Below are 16,963 nucleotides of genomic sequence, written 5' to 3' on the forward strand. Positions count from 1 at the left end.
CAGAACGCCCTGGACCACCTCTTTGACAGGCAATCAGATCCTCACCTCCTCCACCCTATTTTTGAAGGCCCTGTGCCAACGCCTGTTCTTCCATGAATACTTCCTTGGTTCCCCCATCCCTAGCTCTATATACTCCCATTCAACACTCATACCTGTTACATTCCTCTTGACACTTGTTATTTAGCATCCTAAGTATGTAAACATGTCTCTCTTCACGATTCACAAAGCGGCTTTGGAAGAACTTTAGTACCTTCCCATCTTCTCTGCCATGAAAAGTGTACACGATTCACATTTTCTTTTTTTTTTTTTTTTCTTTAAGACAGTAGCTTGTTATGATGGCCGGGCTGGGATGCAGTGACTATTCATTCACAGGCACAATCTTGGCTCACTGCAGCCTTGAGCTCCCAGGCTCAAGTGATCCTCCTGCCTCAGCCTCCTGAGTAGCTGAGATCACAGGCATGCACTACCACACTCGGCTCACATTTGACATCATCTAAAGCATATATAAAATGTGAAGAAAACTTTCACAATTTGCATCCTTTTGTAATATGTAACGGAAATAAAATTCTATTTTAAAATCTATCAACAATAGGCAAAGCACGGTGGGTGGTTCATGCCTACAGTCTCAGCACTTTGTGAGGCCCAGGCGGAAGGATTGCTTGAGCCTAGAAGTTCAAGACCACCATGGGCAACATAATGAAACCCTTTCCACAAAAAATACAAAAATTAGCTGGGTGTGGTGGCACACACCTGTAGTCCCAGCTACTTGGGAGGCTGAAATGGGAGGACTGCCTGGGCCCTAGAGGGGGAAGTTGCAGTAAGCCAGGACCGCACCATTGCACTCCAGCCTGGGCTACAGAGTGAGACTCTGTCTCAAACAAACAAATAAATGAGGCGGGTGGATCGCGAGGTCAGGAGATTGAGACCATCCTAACGCGGTGAAACGCCGTCTCTACCAAAAAAAAAAAAAAAAAAAAAATTAGCCGGGTGTGGTGGCGGGCGCCTGTAGTCCCAACTACTCGAGAGGCTGAGGCAGGAGAATGGCGTGAACCGGGGAGGCGGAGCTTGCAGTAAGCCGAGATCGCACCACTGCACTCCAGCCTGGGGGACAGAGTGAGACTCCGTCTCAAAAATAAATAAACAAACAAAATCTATTAACAATATTTATTGTGCACTTAACAGGAACCATGCCCTGTCCAAAAAAACTTTACAGGGCTTAACTCATTTTATCCTTACCACAATCCTATGAAGCAGGAACTTTTATAAACTGCATTTTATAAACAAGGCACAGAGAGGTTAATTAACTTGCCCGTTGGTCACACAGCTAGGAAGTGGGCAGAGTACAGATTTACACAAGGCATCCGTCTCCTGGCCCCACATACCCAACTGCTGTAAACCCATACCGGCGGCCAAGCAGCCTCAATTCGTGCATGCACCCACTTCCCAGCAAGACAGAGCTCCCAAGTTCCTCCTGTTGAGAATTTTTGAAGCGGCGGGACACCAGGCTGTAGTCTCCCTGGGATCAGGGGTCCTGGTTGCACTCCGTGCTTTGCACAAAGCAGGCTCTCCATTTTTGTTAAATGCACGAATAGTGCTAAGCTGGGAAGTTCTTCCTGAGGTCTAACCTCAGGCTGTTTCCCCACAGAAGAGTGCCTGCGGCCAGTGGCCACCAGGGGTCGCCGCAGCACCCCGCCCTGGAGGGCGGAGCGGGCGGCAGACCCAGAGCAGCATGTGGACTTTCGGGCGCCGCGCAGTTGCCGGCCTCCTGGCGTCCCCGAGCCCGGCCCAGGCCCAGACCCTCACCCGGGCCCCGCGGCTGGCAGAGTTGGCCCAGCTCTGCAGCCGCCGGGGCCTGCGCACCGGCATCAATGCGACCTGCACAACCCACCACACCGTGAGTATCCGCGCCGGGAACCGCCGCGGGCCGCACGCCGCGCGTCGCACGCCGGCGTAGGGAGGTGCCGCGCACGCCGTGGACGCTCCGGGTACGCGCGCCGGTCTAGCTCACCCTGCTTGGTCTCAGGGCGGTCCGGCGGTAGCGGCCTTGCAACTCCGTTCTCTAGTTCTCCCGGTTGCATTTGCACTGGCTTCTGCTTTCCGATGGAAAAGGGGACATTTTGTCCTGCAGTGCGACTGCAGCGCACGGCACGGGCGAAGGCAGGGCAGGCTGGTGGAGGGGACCGGTTCCGAGGGGTCTGCGGCTGTCTCCATGCTTGTCACTTCGCACCGATAACTTGTTTCAGTAATATTAATAGGTGGTATCTGCTAGTATATACATACACATCATGTGTGTGTCTGTGTGTATCTATATATAACGTGTGTGTGTGTGTGTGTGTGTTGGCGCGCACATACCTAGTATTTTTTTTTTTTTTTTTGAGACGGAGTCTCGCTGTGTCGCCCAGGCTGGAGTGCAGTGGCCGGATCTCAGCTCACTGCAAACTCCGCCTCCCGGGTTCACGCCATTCTCCTGCCTCAGCCTCCGGGGTAGCTGGGACTACAGGCGCCCGCCACCTCACCCGGCTAGTTTTTTGTATTTTTTAGTAGAGACAGGGTTTCACCGTGTTAGCCAAGATGGTCTTGATCTTGTGACCTCGTGATCCGCCCGTCTCGGCCTCCCAAAGTGGTGGGATTACAGGCTTGAGCCACCGTGCCCGGCCATACCTAGTATTTTTAAGGCTAGATTTTTTGAACGAAATGCTTTCCTGGAGCGAGGTGAAACTTTCAGAGCTGCAGAGTAGCTAGAGCAGCAGGGGCCCTGGCTTCTGGAAAATGACCCGACCTTCATTCCAAATTCTGCCCCACTCCGCAGAGCTGTGTGACCTTGGGAGATCCCCTAACCTCTCTGAGACGTGGCTTTGTTTTCTGTAGGGAGAAGATAAAGGTGACGCCCATTTTGCGGACCTGGTGTGAGGATTAAATGGTAATAACATAGATAAAGTCTTCAGAACTTCAAATTAGTTCCCCTTTCTTCCCTTGGGCGTACAAAGAAATATCTGGACCAGTTATGCCACGACTTGAAAGGAGGAAACCCAAAGAATGGCTGAGGGGATGAGGAAGATTCCTCAAGGGGAGGACGGGGTATTTAATGAGGGTCTTGAAGATGCCAAGGAAGTGGTGGAGGGTGTTCCACAAGGAGGGAACCGTCTGGGCAAAGGCAGGGAAGGCGGAAGGGGATCCCTTCTGAGTGGCTGGGCATGTATTAGGGGAGATGAAAGAGGCAGGCCAAGTCCAAGCCATATTTGTGTTGCTCCCCGGAGTTTGTACTTTAGGCTTAAACTTCCCACTTACACCTGTTATTTGGCCCGCATTGTGTTTGAAGCAGCTTTGGGATTGGTTGCCAGTGCTTAAAAGTTGGGACTTAGAAAATGGATTTCCTGGCAGGGCGCGGTGGCTCATGCCCATAATCCCAGCACTTTGGGAGGCCTAGGCAGGTGGATCACCTGAGGTCAGGAGTTCAAGACTAGCCTGGCCAACGTGGTGAAACACTGTCTCTACTGAAAAATACAAAAAAAAGGCCGGGCGCGGTGGCTCACGCCTGTAATCCCAGCACTTTGGGAGGCCGAGACGGGCGGATCACAAGGTCAGGAGATCGAGACCATCCTGGCGAACCCGGTGAAACCCCGTCTCTACTAAAAAATACAAAAAAAAAAAACTAGCCGGGTGAGGTGGCAGGCGCCTGTAGTCCCAGCTACTCGGGAGGCTGAGGCAGGAGAATGGCGTAAACCCGGGAGGTGGAGCTTGCAGTGAGCTGAGATCCGGCCACTGCACTCCAGCCTGGGTGACAGAGCGAGACCCCGTCTCAAAAAAAAAAAAAAAAGAAAAAGAAGAAAGAAAGAAATGTTAGCCGGGCGTGGTGTCGCGCGCCTGTAATCCCAGCTACTCGGGAGGTTGAGGCAGGAGAATCACTTGAACCCGGGAGGCGGAGGTTGCATTGAGCCAAGATCGCCCACTGCACTCCAGCCTGGGTGACAGAGCAAGAATCTATCTCAAAAAATAATTATAATAAATAAAAATAAAAAATAAAATGGATTTCCCAGCATCTCTGGAAAAATAGGCAAGTGTGGCCATGATGGTCCTTAGACCCCCTCTAGGAAAGCAGACATGTATTACTTGGCTTCTGTGCACTACCTGAGCTGCTGCGTGTTGGGCTTCCACCCCTGCCTGTGTGGACAGCATGGGGTGTCAGCAAAGTTGTTTTTTCTGTTTTTTTTTTTTTTTGAGACGGAGTCTCACTCTGTCACCAGGCTGGAGTGCAGTGGCGCAATTTCGGCTCACTGCAACCTCTGCCTCCCGGGTTCAAATGATTCTCCTACCTCAGCCTCCTGAGTAGCTGGGATTATAGGCTAATTTTTTAGTAGAGATGGGTTTCTCCATGTTGGTCAGGCTGGTCTCAAACCCCCAACCTCAGGTGATCCGCCCGCCTTGCCCTCCCAAAGTGCTGGAATTACAGGCGTGAGCCACCGCATCCGGCAGTCAGCAGAGTTTTTAATTTAGGAGAATGACAAGAGGTGGTACAGTTTTTTGGATGGTTCCTGGTGGCTGTTAAGGGCTGTTGACTGACAAACACACCCAACTTGACGCTGGCACCCAGGAGGTGGACACTGGGTTTATGGATAGATGGTTAGCAACCTCTGTCACCAGCTGGGCGTCTTTTTTCCATACTGAATTAATCACATTTGTTTAACCTGTCTGTTCCACAGTTCCCTTGCACATCTTGGGTATTTGAGGAGTTGGGTGGATGGCAGTGGCAACTGGGGCCACCATCCTATTTTATTATTTTAAAGCCCTGACTGTCCTGGATTGACCCTAAGGTCCCCTTGGTCTCCAAAATTCATCAGAAACTGAGTTCACTTGAAGGCCTCTTCCCCACCATTTTCTCTATCCCTTACATCTACTTCTAGAGCAGCTGTTCAACAGAAACAGAATGGGAGCCACACACATAATTCTACATTTTCTAGTTAAAAAGAAAAAAAATCATTTTCAACAACATATTTATTCAACCTAGTACATACAAAATTTTATCGTTCCAACATGTAATCAGTATTTTAAAAATCAGTAATGAGGCCAGGCACTGTGGCTTACGCCTGTAATCCCAGGAGTTTGGGAGGCTGAGGGGAGTGGATCATCTGAGATCAGGAGTTCAAGACCAGCCTGGCCAACATGGTGAAACCCCATCTCTACTAAAAATTAGCTCGGCATGGGGTGGGTGCCTGTAGTCCCAGCTACTTAGGAGGCTGAGGCATGAGAATACTTGAGCCCAGGAGGCGGACGTTGCAGTGAGCCGAGATTTTGGGAGACTCTGTCACACGCACACACACAAATCAGTAATTAGATATCTTACATACTTGTGTCACACACACAAAAAAATGTGTCACACACACACAAAAATCAGTAATTAGATATCTTACATACTCTTTCATACTCATATACTTCCAGCATATCTCAATTCACAATTTCCAAGTAAATGCTCGATCTCTATTTAGTTTTATAAAATTGACAATTGAAAATGATGGTTCACATAGTCAAGTTGTTCCAAACACACTTAAATGTCTCCTAGGCAGGGTGTGGTCACTCACGCTTGTAATCCCAGCACTTTGGGAGGCCGAGATGGGCGGATCACCTGAGGTCAGGAGTTTGAGACCAGCCTGGCCAACATGGTGAAACCCTGTCTCTACTAAAAATACAAAAATTAGTTGGGTGTGGTGGCGGGTGCCTGTAATCCCAGCTACTCAGGAGGCTGAGGCAGGATAATTGCTTGAACCTGGGAGGCGGAGGTTGCAGTGAGCTGAGATCACACCACTGCACTCCAGTCTGGGCGACAGAGCGAGACTCCATCTCCAAAAAAAAAGGAAAAAAGAAAAAAAGTCTCTTAATAACGTTATTACTTTATTATCACCTCAAATAATTAAAATTAAATAAAGTCGAAAATCCAGGTCCTCAGTCCCATTAGCCACATTTCTAGTGCTCAGTAGCCACGGGGGCTGGTGACCACCACGTGGAACAGCGTATTTAGTGCCTGATCATTGGTTCTCAGATCTGGCTACTCAGCAGAACCAAGAATCCACAGAAATGGCTTTTAAGAGCACAACCCCAAAGTCCCCAGCCCCAACCTTACTTACCCGGAGGCTGGAAAGGACTCTGGTTCCAAAAGGCAGCCTGTGTTTTTTGATGGAGAGATGTGACAGGGGCTGCGTCTTTAACGTTTCCTCTTAAATACTGGAGACAGCTTCGAGGAGGAGATAACTGGATGTGTCTTAGTCCATTTTCTGTTGCTTGTAACAGAATACCTGAAACTGGGCAATTTGTATGGTAAAATAATGGTTTTTTTACTGCTCTGGAGGCTAAGTCCAAGGTGCAGTCCCTTCTTGCTGGTAGGGACTTTGCAGAGTATTGAGGCGGCACGGACGTCATATGGTAAGGGGCTGACTGTGTTACCTCTTTTCTTTTCTCATAAAGCCTAACTAGTTTCACTCCCATGATAACCCATTCATCTATGAATGGATTAATCCATTCTTGAGGGAAGAACCTTCATGACCCAGTTACCTCTTAAAGGCCCCACCTCTCAATACTGCCACGTTGAGAATTAAGTTTCAACATGAGTTTCGGAGGTGACAGACATTCAAACCATAGCATGCTGCCTCTTAAATAACTCAATAAGCTCCTGTGGCATCCACTTCTGCATGCCTTGGACAGCTTTTAGACATCTATTTTCCTAGAGGGACAAGACCATCACCTGTGATCCTATGACCTTTTGGCTTTAGGCCTAACAAGCAGGTTATACCCTCACTCACTTTCTTTTTTTTTTTTTTTTTTTTTTTTTTTGAGACGGAGTCTCGCTCTGTCGCCCAGGCTGGAGTGCAGTGGCTGGATCTTGGCTCACTGCAAGCTCCGCCTCCCGGGTTTACGCCATTCTCCTGCCTCAGCCTCCCGTGTAGCTGGGACTACAGACGCCCGCCACCTCGCCCGGCTAGTTTTTTGTATTTTTAGTAGAGACGGTGTTTCACCGTGTTAGCCAGGATGGTCTCGATCTCCTGACCTCGTGATCCGCCCGTCTCGGCCTCCCAAAGTGCTGGGATTACAGGCTTGAGCCACCGCGCCCAGCCCCCTCACTCACTTTCAAATCATTTTGATTGTCTTGCAGACAATTTACACAAATTTCCACATAGAAAAGGATATATAAATATTTATACTGCTGCCAGGCACGGTGGCTCACACCTGTAATCCCAGCACTTTGGGAGGCCGAGGTGGGTGGATCACAAGGTCAGAAGATTGAGACCATCCTGGCTAATACGGTGAAACCCCGTCTCTACTAAAAATGCAAAAGAAAAAATTAGCCGGGCATGGTGGCGGGCGCCTGTAGTCCCAGCTACTTGGGAGGCTGAGGCAGGAGAATGGTGTGAACCCGGGAGGCAGAGCTTGCAGTGAGCTTGCAGATGGCGCCACTGTACTCCAGCCTGGGCGACAGAGCAAGACTCTGTCTCAGAAAAATAAATAAGTAAATATTTATACTGCTTAAAAACTAATAATAAATGCTATGGTCTGCATGTTTGTGTCACCTCATCATTCATATGTTAAAACCTAATCACTGAAGTGATATTAGGAGGTGGGGCCCTTGGGAGGTGATGAGGTATGAGGGTGGAGCCCGTATGATTGGGATTGGTGCCCTTCTAAAATAGCCCAACAGAGCTTGTTCACCCTTACGCAGTGACAAGGCATCATCTATGAACCGGGAAACTGGCCCTCGCCAGACACCAGAGCTGTTGGTGCATTGATCTTGGATTTCCCACCCTCCAGGACTCTGAGAAGCACATTTCTATTGTTTATAAGCCACCCAGTGGCTGGTATTTTGTTATAGCATCCCAGACTAAGACAAATAACAAATACTTGTATCCCTGACACCAGGTTAAAAGATAGAATTTACTTGTTCCTCAGGAGGCCCTTGTCCTCACCCCATCACTGCCCCATCCTCCCTAGAGGAATCTGCCAGCCCGAATTCTGTTAATCATGCGCTCCTTTTCTTAGAGTTTGACCTCCTCTGTATCTCCCCCAATCCATGTATTGTTTATATACAAGGTGTTCTGCCGTATCTGTTCTGCTGTGGCTTGCCCCCTTTTGTTCAACACTGTTTTTGAGCGTCATCTGTATGGATGCATGCAGTTGTCATTTATTTGCTTTTACTGCTGGATAGTGTCCAGTTGGGTGAATATATCACACTCTATGTCACACTCTCCCCAGGCTCCTTTAGGTGACATTGGGTTGGTTGCAGTGTTCTGCTATGATGGTGCTGCTGTGACTGTTCTTGTGCATGGACAGAAGTTCCTTTCAGGTGAATTTCTCAGAATGGAATTGCTGGGCAAAGGGCCAGCCAATAGTCAACTCATTTGATGCCAAAAGTGGTTGTACCAGTTCATCCTCCCCCTGCGAGGCATAAGTCCTGATTCACTCTTCAAGTGCTGTGGTTTGACGGGGCTGGGGGCGTCAAGGGGACACCTGGGAAGGAAAGCTGGGCTCCTTGCTGGCCACCCAGGCCAGTCCTTACCAGGGGATGGGCAACGATTGGGTCAAGTGGTTCCTGACCCATGGGCCTGAGACTTTAGGCCCAGAAACTACTATTTCCTCAACTGCATCCCATGAGCTGGCACTGTGTGAGCGAGCACACACATCTGAAGACTCAAGCTAGGCAAGCCTAGCATGACTTGTGGTCCAAGGGTTCACAGGTGACCTGGAGTTAGAAGGAGAGGTGGCCACTGGGTGGCTTTAGAAAGAACACTCATCCTGGCCAGGTGCAGTCGCTCACGCCTATAATCCCAGCACTTTGGGAGGCCAAGGTGGGTGGATCATGAGGTCAGGAGTAAGACCAGCCTGGCCGACATGGTGAAAACTCGCCTCTACTAAAAATATAAAAATCAGCTGGGCATGGTAGCACATGCCTGTAATCCCAGCTACTCAGGAGGCTGAGGCAGGAGAATCGCTTGAACCCGGGAGGCAGAGGTTGCAATGAGCCGAGATCATGCCACTACACTCCAGCCTAGGTGACAGAGTGAGACTCCGTCTCAAAAAAAAAAAAAGGAAAAAGAAAGAAAACACTCATCCTATGACCTTGACCTCCAAGCTTTGCCTCCCTCAAGCAGAACAGAATGGAGCCTCCCTCAGGCAGAGGCCGACATTTGCCTCTGACCTAGGTCTCCATGCTTTTGTTCAGAGCCTGAACACCCTCAGGCTCTGTACTTGGGGTATTTCTGTTCTCTTGTTTTATGCTCACGATTGTGAGGTTTGTTGTGAGTACCATGATCCCTTCCTTCAGAGGAGTAAACTGAGGTTCCAAAAGATTTAGCAGTTGCCCAAGGAATATTAAACTGACAAAAGCAGGTAGGATATAAAGCAAGGAGTATTTGGCAATGGTTCCTTTTTATGATTAAAAAGAGCCGAAGAAAGACTTCTACTTGTGCCTTTGAATGAGTAATCTACATTTGACCAAACCTCCCACCAATAACAACCATCAAATCTCTATTAAATTAAAAACACACACACACAAACAAAAACAGCTATTGTGAAGGTATCAGCGACTAAGACAACTAAGGTTTGAAGGGCCAGGATCCTGGAGATTCGGGAACTTCCCCGAGGTGCGCCTGACATTCTCAGACGCTTTTCCTTGGATGTTTTGAGCACTGCTCTGATTGCTGGGAAAACAATTCATTCCACTGTGCACACACTCTGGGGCCAGACAGCTTGAGTTCAATCCCAGCTCTGCCACTTAATGTCTCTGTATCTGTGTAAGCAACTTACCCTTTGGTGCGTCAGTTTCCTCATCTGTAAAACACAATTGTTGATCCTGATTTGTTAAGATTCTCTACTTGTGAATTTGCCCACTTGCTAAAATCTGTTCCCCCAAAATCAGTACCCCTGGCCCTTTTGTGGTCGTTTCAAAGATGTGTGCAGAGCGGCAAAAAAATGTGAGCTCCTCCAGGCTCATGTTCCCAGCCAAGGTTCGACAAAGTGCTGCCCTGCCTTCTTATTTCAGCTGTCATAGTGTAAAGAGTGTCCTTTTCACAGTCTGGTTAATGCCATGTTTTTCACATTTTTATGCTTTTTTCTGGTGATTTCTCTGTTAAAATTGTCTCCAAGTGTAGTGCAAAGTTCAGCACAAGGAGGCTGTGATGTTCATTACAGAGAATATGCATGTGTTAGAGAAGCTTTGTCAGGCATGAGTTAAGGTGCTGTTGTCCTGAGGTCAATTAATTTGTTGCTGTTGTTTGAGACAGGATCTCCCTCGTTGCCCAGGCTGTTGGAGTGCAGTGGTGTAATCATAGCTCACTGAAGCCTCTACCTCTCTGTTTCGGCCTCCTGAGTAGCTGGGACTACAGGGGCACCCCACCACACCCAGATGTTTTTGATTTCTTTTTTTTTTTAGGTGGAATTTTGCTCATCGCCCAGGCTGGAGTGCAATGGTGCAATCTTGGCTCACTGCAACCTCCACCTCCCGGATTCAAGTAATTCTCCTGCCTCAGCCTCCTGAGTAGCAGAGATTACAGGCACATGCTATCACACCTCGCTAATTTTTGTGTTTTTAGTAGAGACGGGGTTTCACCATGTTGGCCAGGCTAGTCTTGAACTCCTGACCTCAGGTGATCCACCCGCCTCTGCCTCCCAAAGTGCAGGGATTATAGGCATGAGCCACAACGCCTAGCCTCATGTTTTTTATTTTTCAAGTTGAAATGAGATCTCTCTATGTTGCTCAGGCTGGTCTCAAATTCTTCAGCTCAGGTAATCCTCCCACCTTGGCCTCCCAAAGTGCAGGGATTACAGGTGTGAGCTACCATGCCCAGCCAAGATCAGTGTTAATGAATCAACTATATATTTCATAAGGTGTCTTTAAACAGAAATAAGGTTATATATTGATCGATTGGTAACAATGTTGTAACCAGCAGGTTAAGGAGGACGTGGCCTTGTATTTCTCCTATAAATAATGTGCTCGTTGAGTGTTTGTGGCAACTTTGTAGCACATAACTATTGAGAATAAGGATTGTAATAAGAGTACGTCCCTCACAGGATTGTAATGAGGACTGAGTCCATTTATGTAAAGGCTGAGAGCAGTGTCAAGCAGACGGTGAACACTCTAGAATGTGCAATAGCTCTAACAGTGGTTATCATGGCTGCCCTCTCACTTCTTCAGAGCCATGTGTTTCTAAGGTCTGCGCTCTGCCCTAACCTCCCACTCCACTGTCCACCAGCCCGTTTCCTTCTCCACTCACTTCCCAGCCCTGTGCCTTCTGCCTTCCCTTTTCTGAGTTTGCTAAGGGCACTGCTGGCTCAAGAGCAGTAACAGTCTCTCACCTGTTCTCTTCATGGCAACCAGTGACCTTTGGAGAATGTAAATCTTATCTCCAATCTCTTAAAGCCCTTCAGTGCCTTCCCAGGAGGAGGTCCAGCTGAGGTCCTTGGCAAGACCCAGGCCACCCCCGCCTCCCTCCATCAACTCCCCTGCATCTCTCCACTCCAGCTGCACCACTCTTCTGCCCCACTGGCTCTTGTCTGATTATTTCCCTCATCTCCCCAGCTGGTCAGCAGAGCTGGTGGTAATCAACTCAGACCCTGTCGCCTGGATGCTCAGCAGTTAGGGACTAAAAAAAAATCGACAGGTCACATTCTCTCCTGCAGATCTTGCTAATAAGATCTGTCAGACAGCAGTCAGCAGTCAGAGCCAATCTTCTGGACTTCAGCAGGCTTCTGCCTCTTACTATTTCCTGTTGCTTCTCTTAGTGACCTTTTAAGAGCATTGTGGATGCCTCCCAGCCTCCTGCTAACCACTCTGTAACCTGAACAGCCTGCAGTAGCCCTGCCCTGCAGACCTTCCTGATGTGATGGAAATGCTGTGTCTGCACCACTAGCCACATGTAGCCACAGGATTCTTGAAACTGGTGGTGCAGTTGAGGAGCTGACTTTATTTTACCTCATTAAATTTAAATGTAAATAGCTACATGTGGCTTGTTGGCTAGCCTATTGGACAACACGGGCTTAGAGAGACACAGGGAGACCTCACTGTAATGCACTAAAAGGTGAAAAAAAAAAATCCTAAGAAATATTCCTAAAAAACTTTAACATAGGGCCGTGTGTGGTGGCTCACGCCTGTAATCCCAGCACTTTGGGAAGCTGAGGAAGGCAGATCACTTGAGGCCAGGAGTTCAAGACCAGCCTGGCCAACATGGTGAAACCCCGTCTCTACTAAAAATACAAAAAACTGGGTGTGGTGGCGGGCACCTGTAGTCCCAGCTACACAGGAGGCTGAGGCAGGAGAATCACTCAAACCCGGGAGGCCGGGGTTGCAGTGAGCCAAGATCGCGCCACTGCACCCCAGCCTGGGTGACAGAGTGAGACTTCATCTCAAAAACAAAAACCAAAAAAAAAAAAAACCACTTTAGCATGATTGTGTAACCAAAATGCGGGTTAGTTGTTCACCGGATGCAGAGTCCAATTAACAACAGCAAGGCCTGGTACCAAAAAAACCTGAATTTATTCCAAAACTAGCTTGGGTAAAGGGTACAAAGCGTCCTGCCTTTCTTTAAAAGTGCTGCTTCCCCTTTGAAGCAGAAAGTGGACACTTTTACAAGGTAAGGGGGGAAGCGTGCAAGGGCAAGTAGGGGGGTCCCTCTGCTAGTTCTGTGCCTACTCTACAGGAAAGTTGACTTGGAACCTTCCTGGTTAGAAATAAGCTGTAGCAGTGGCCAAGTGGGCATGCTTTCAATATGCCCTCCCAGTGAAAGAGAGTCCTGAGGCAACCCCCGAGGTTGGAAGTTCCAGGCCACCACCCACTGGAGGGGAAAGTTCTGTGGTGGGTTTGCTTTGGTCTGCAAATCTGCTGGCAAGCGGAGGAGAGATCTGTGCTCTGCAAGAGCACACAGATAGAAAAGCTGGCCCTGCAGGGAATGTGTGGCGAGGGGGAGGTGAAAGTTTATATTTGCATTTCTGAAGGGCTAAGTAGGAAACCGCGAACCAGGGGAGAGGAGAAGAGAAAAGAGGAGATTGTTTTTTAAAGAAAAGTAACGTATTCCCTTTTTCTTAGAAAAAGTGGAGCACCCGGTTATAGGCACTCTTGAATGTAGAAGTAGCAATATATAAATTATGCATTAATGGGTTATAATTCACTGAGAATAGTAATGTACTTCTTAACTTTGACTTTCAGAGTTCGAACCTCCGTGGCCTCAACCAGATTCGGAATGTCAAAAGGCAGAGTGTCTACTTGATGAATTTGAGGAAATCGGGAACTTTGGGCCACCCAGGGTAAGATAAAACACCTTCCACTTCATAGGTATCTTCCTCCCTCCTTCCCTCCCTCTCCCATTAGAACCTGGTTTTCTTCCTGAGCAGCAATGTGACTGAGTATCCACCACATTCTTTTTAATGAAATAGTATTAGATCGTATGGATGCGACATAATCCATTTAACCCATCCCCTATTGTTGGACATTCAGGTTGTTTCCAGAGTTTCAATATTATTTTATTCAGTATACTAATAGTTAGGGCAAGCCCTGCTGCTATCACAAATAGACCCAAATATTTAATGGCTCACACGGATAATGTTTGTGTCCTCCTCTCTGGGCAGTACAAGGTTGGCATACCTTGTGAAGTGAATTAGGAACTACACTCATTCCAGCTTCCAGTTTGGTCCTTATCTGTCAGTGCCTTACTATCTTCTGCATTGTTGAGTCTCATTCACTTTATCCAAGTTCCATTTGCCAGAAAGGGCTAGAAGCACAGAAGGGCTGGAAGTGGCATTTGTTCCTCACTCACAATCTGGTGGGAAGAACTTAGTGGCGTGGACTTAGCTAACTGTAAGGGAGGCTGGGAAATATAGTCTAGCGAGTGCCCTGGAAGAAGCCAGCACTGCATTCCCCATGGAAAGCTGTCAGGCACGGCTACAGTCTACCCCCTGCCAACCAGTATCTGCATGGACCCTCCTTCCACACTCAGATGCATTTATCCCCAGCCCCAAGAGAGCCAACCGATGCTTGTGTGGTCACCACAGCCACCTCCAAGTCCGAGATTTCCAGGTGACATGCAGTCTCCTCTCTGTCAGCTTTAGTAATGGCTTCTTCAAAACCTACACACAGACACAAACAGACACACACACACACGCGCACACACACAGACACACACGATGGAGAGGGGCAGGATAACTGCAGCCGTAACTCCATTCGGAAAAGAGGCACAGTGCTGACCACCCGCAGCCCTGGAGACTTGCTGGGCAGCACTGGGTCAACCTCTACCCTGGCAGAGGAGCATTTGCCTCCAAAATCCCTGCTTCAGCTTCCCGGGGGGCTCCTCCTCCTCCTCCTTGTCTGTTATTTTCCTTGGCCACAGGGGAGGCAGGCAGTGGGAAGGGTGCCCTCCTCAGGGGTGAGCAGCCTTCACAGCCCACTTCCTGCTGATAACAGTTTGGGGTTCCACAGGCTGTTTTAAGACTCCAATCAGCTATTTCAGGCCAGACTCATTTTTTTTTTCTCTCTCTCTGTTGTTTTGTTTTGTTTTTTATGAAATCACACCCTGTGACCCAGGCTGGAGTGCAGTGGTGCAATCTTGGCTCACTGCAGCCTCCACCCCCCGGGTTCAAGCAATTCTCCTGCCTCAGCCTCCTGAGTAGCTGGGACTATAGGCATGCAGCGCCACACCTTGCTAATTTTTGTATTTTTAGTAGAGACGGGGTTTCACCATGTTGGCCAAGCTAGTCTCAAATTCCTGACCTCGGGTGATCCACCCACCTCGGCCTCCCAGAGTGCTGGGATTACAGGCATGAGCCACCGCGCCCAACCCAGACTCGTTTTTCTTTGAGAGTAGGCTTCTCCCAAAAGTAGGCTTCTGATTTATTCACTTTCAGGCAGTCCTATGTGCCAGGAACCACATCCAAATTTCCTCCCTGGATGGGAGCCTCAGGCTGCCTTATCTCCTTGCATGCCCCCATGCCCAGCTCTCTCAGCCTAAGGGCAGGTACCATGAGGTCATGTTAAACAATAAGATTGGAGACCAGCAATGCCCTCAGCCTGTGTTTTGCAGCTGGACTGGGTCTCTTGTTTTGGCTCAATGGGAAACCTTTGCTGTTCAAAGCCTTAGCTTCTCTGGCTGAGTGCAGTGGCTCATGCCTGTAATCCCAGCACTTTGGGAGGCCAAGGCGAGCAGATCACCTGAGGCCAGGAGTTCACTCACGACCAGCCTGGCCAACATGGTGAAACCGTGTCTCTACTAAAAATACAAAAAATTAGCCGGACGTGGTAGCGGGCACCTGTAATCCCAGCTACTTGGGAGCCTGAGGCAGGAGAATCGCTTGAACCCGGGAGACAGAGACTGCAGTGAGCCGAGATCATGCCATTGCACTCCAGCCTGGGTAGCAAGAGCAAAACTCCATCTCAAAAAAAGAAGAAGAAAAAAAAGCCTTAGATTCTCCCTTTGACTTTCCACGTTTGTGCAGCCTTTTATTTCCAATGCTCCATTTCATTCCATCTGCTGGCTTACTCTTTTCTTGTCACATCTATTAAAAACAATAAGAAGCCACCCGTATTCAGGAACATTCTAACTGTCCCCAGAGCTATATGCTCAGTAGGCTTACAGTTGGCCCTCCAGGTTTTCTGAGACTCAGATTTCCAGAGAGCTTTGCATGGCTCACAAGGTCTGAAGAGCCTCTGAACCTCCCAGCCTGCGGTGTCTGTTCATTGACTTTGCCACAGTCTCAAAGGGGCACAGCATGCTGCATGTTTGAGTTTTTTGCTTTGGTGGCATCCATTTCCAGCCTCGGCTTCCAGCATTCCCCCCTCAACAGACTCTCTGTCGCTTTCTCCTTACTCCTTCTGGCAGTCTGGGAGGTTGCATAGGGCCCTTGCAGAATGCCCCAAGTCCAGCTCCCTCTGGCCTGTGGGAAGTACACCCTTGACCTGCCATGTGTAGGAAGACAGCCCACTTCTGCCAGGGCCCAGCTCTCTGCTGGCAGGTAGCACCTTCCAACCTCTTCACTTTGGACTTTATAACTGTCAGGTGTAAAGTCGGTTGTGTCTTTATGTTTCTCAAATTCTTCAACACATGTCAACCAACCTCTCCTACCCATTCTCTCCAGCTCACTCTCAAAACACAACCTATCTGTCCAGCTCACTCACAAAACACACCCTATCTGTCCAGCTCACTCTCAAAACACACCCTTTCTCTCCAGCTCACTCTCAAAACACACCCTATCAGGCCAACCACTCCTTTTAAAGGACATCTCCTCACCAATCCAGTCAGGTAGCCTTCCCCACATTGTATCCTGGAAGTGGGTGATGGACTGGGCGGGGAAGAGGGTAATATGGCAGATCTGTATGTCTTACAGTAATTGTCTAGCAGCCCCTGGTGTCTTACTTTTAGGCCCCTTGGAAACTTTCAGATAGTGGAGTTGTCTGTTACATATCTTATAACCTACAGATATTAATATATCCTCACAGGGGCACAAAAGCTCTTACAAGGATATTTATTATAATAATACTTTTATTGTTATAATTTACATGCCATAAACTCACCATTTTAAAATGTATAATGCAAGCGTTTTTAGTATATTCACAAGTTTGTGCGGCTATCACCACTATCTAATTCTGGAACATTTTCATTACTCCAGAAGGAAACCCTATTTGTATTAGCAGTCACTCCCCCATTCCGCCTTTCCCTAAAACCCAGCAATCACTAATCTACTTTCTGTCTCTGTGGATTTAAAGTAATTTTAAATTTGAAAAATAGTATCTGTAAAGAAATGTGTCCAGTCACGAGCATACAGCTTGATGAATTTGCAAAAAATTGAACAGTCCCGTGAACATACCCTGTAAGCTGAAGACATAGAATGTTACCAGCCGCTGCAAGCAAGCTGCCTGCTCACTTCTAGCCATTAACCCCTCCCTCTCTTCCTTCTAGTCATTAACCCCTCAGAGTTTAACTATTCTGATTACCAATAGCAT

At 48.3% G+C, this 16,963-nt stretch overlaps 1 protein-coding gene across 5 annotated transcripts in view; it reads left to right on the plus strand.

Moving 5' to 3' along the window:
• Nucleotides 1–1,696: 1,696 nt before the first annotated feature.
• The window catches only part of FXN (frataxin), a 48,997-nt gene continuing 33,730 nt past the window's right edge, over nucleotides 1,697–16,963 (plus strand). For 3 of the 5 annotated variants that reach the window (XM_045373144.3, XM_065530662.2, XM_045373142.2), the window contains exons 1-2: nucleotides 1,697–1,894; nucleotides 13,181–13,278. In XM_045373144.3, the coding sequence (XP_045229079.2) occupies nucleotides 1,730–1,894; nucleotides 13,181–13,278 (263 nt within the window). In that variant the 5' untranslated portion in view covers nucleotides 1,697–1,729. Of the gene's footprint in view, nucleotides 1,895–2,868; nucleotides 2,921–13,180; nucleotides 13,279–16,963 lie in introns of all 5 variants that reach the window. The other 2 variants (XM_074017619.1, XM_074017618.1) reach the window with 1 other exon arrangement.

This window comes from Macaca fascicularis, chromosome 15, assembly GCF_037993035.2.
Source record: "Macaca fascicularis isolate 582-1 chromosome 15, T2T-MFA8v1.1".
Lineage (NCBI taxonomy): Eukaryota > Metazoa > Chordata > Mammalia > Primates > Cercopithecidae > Macaca > Macaca fascicularis.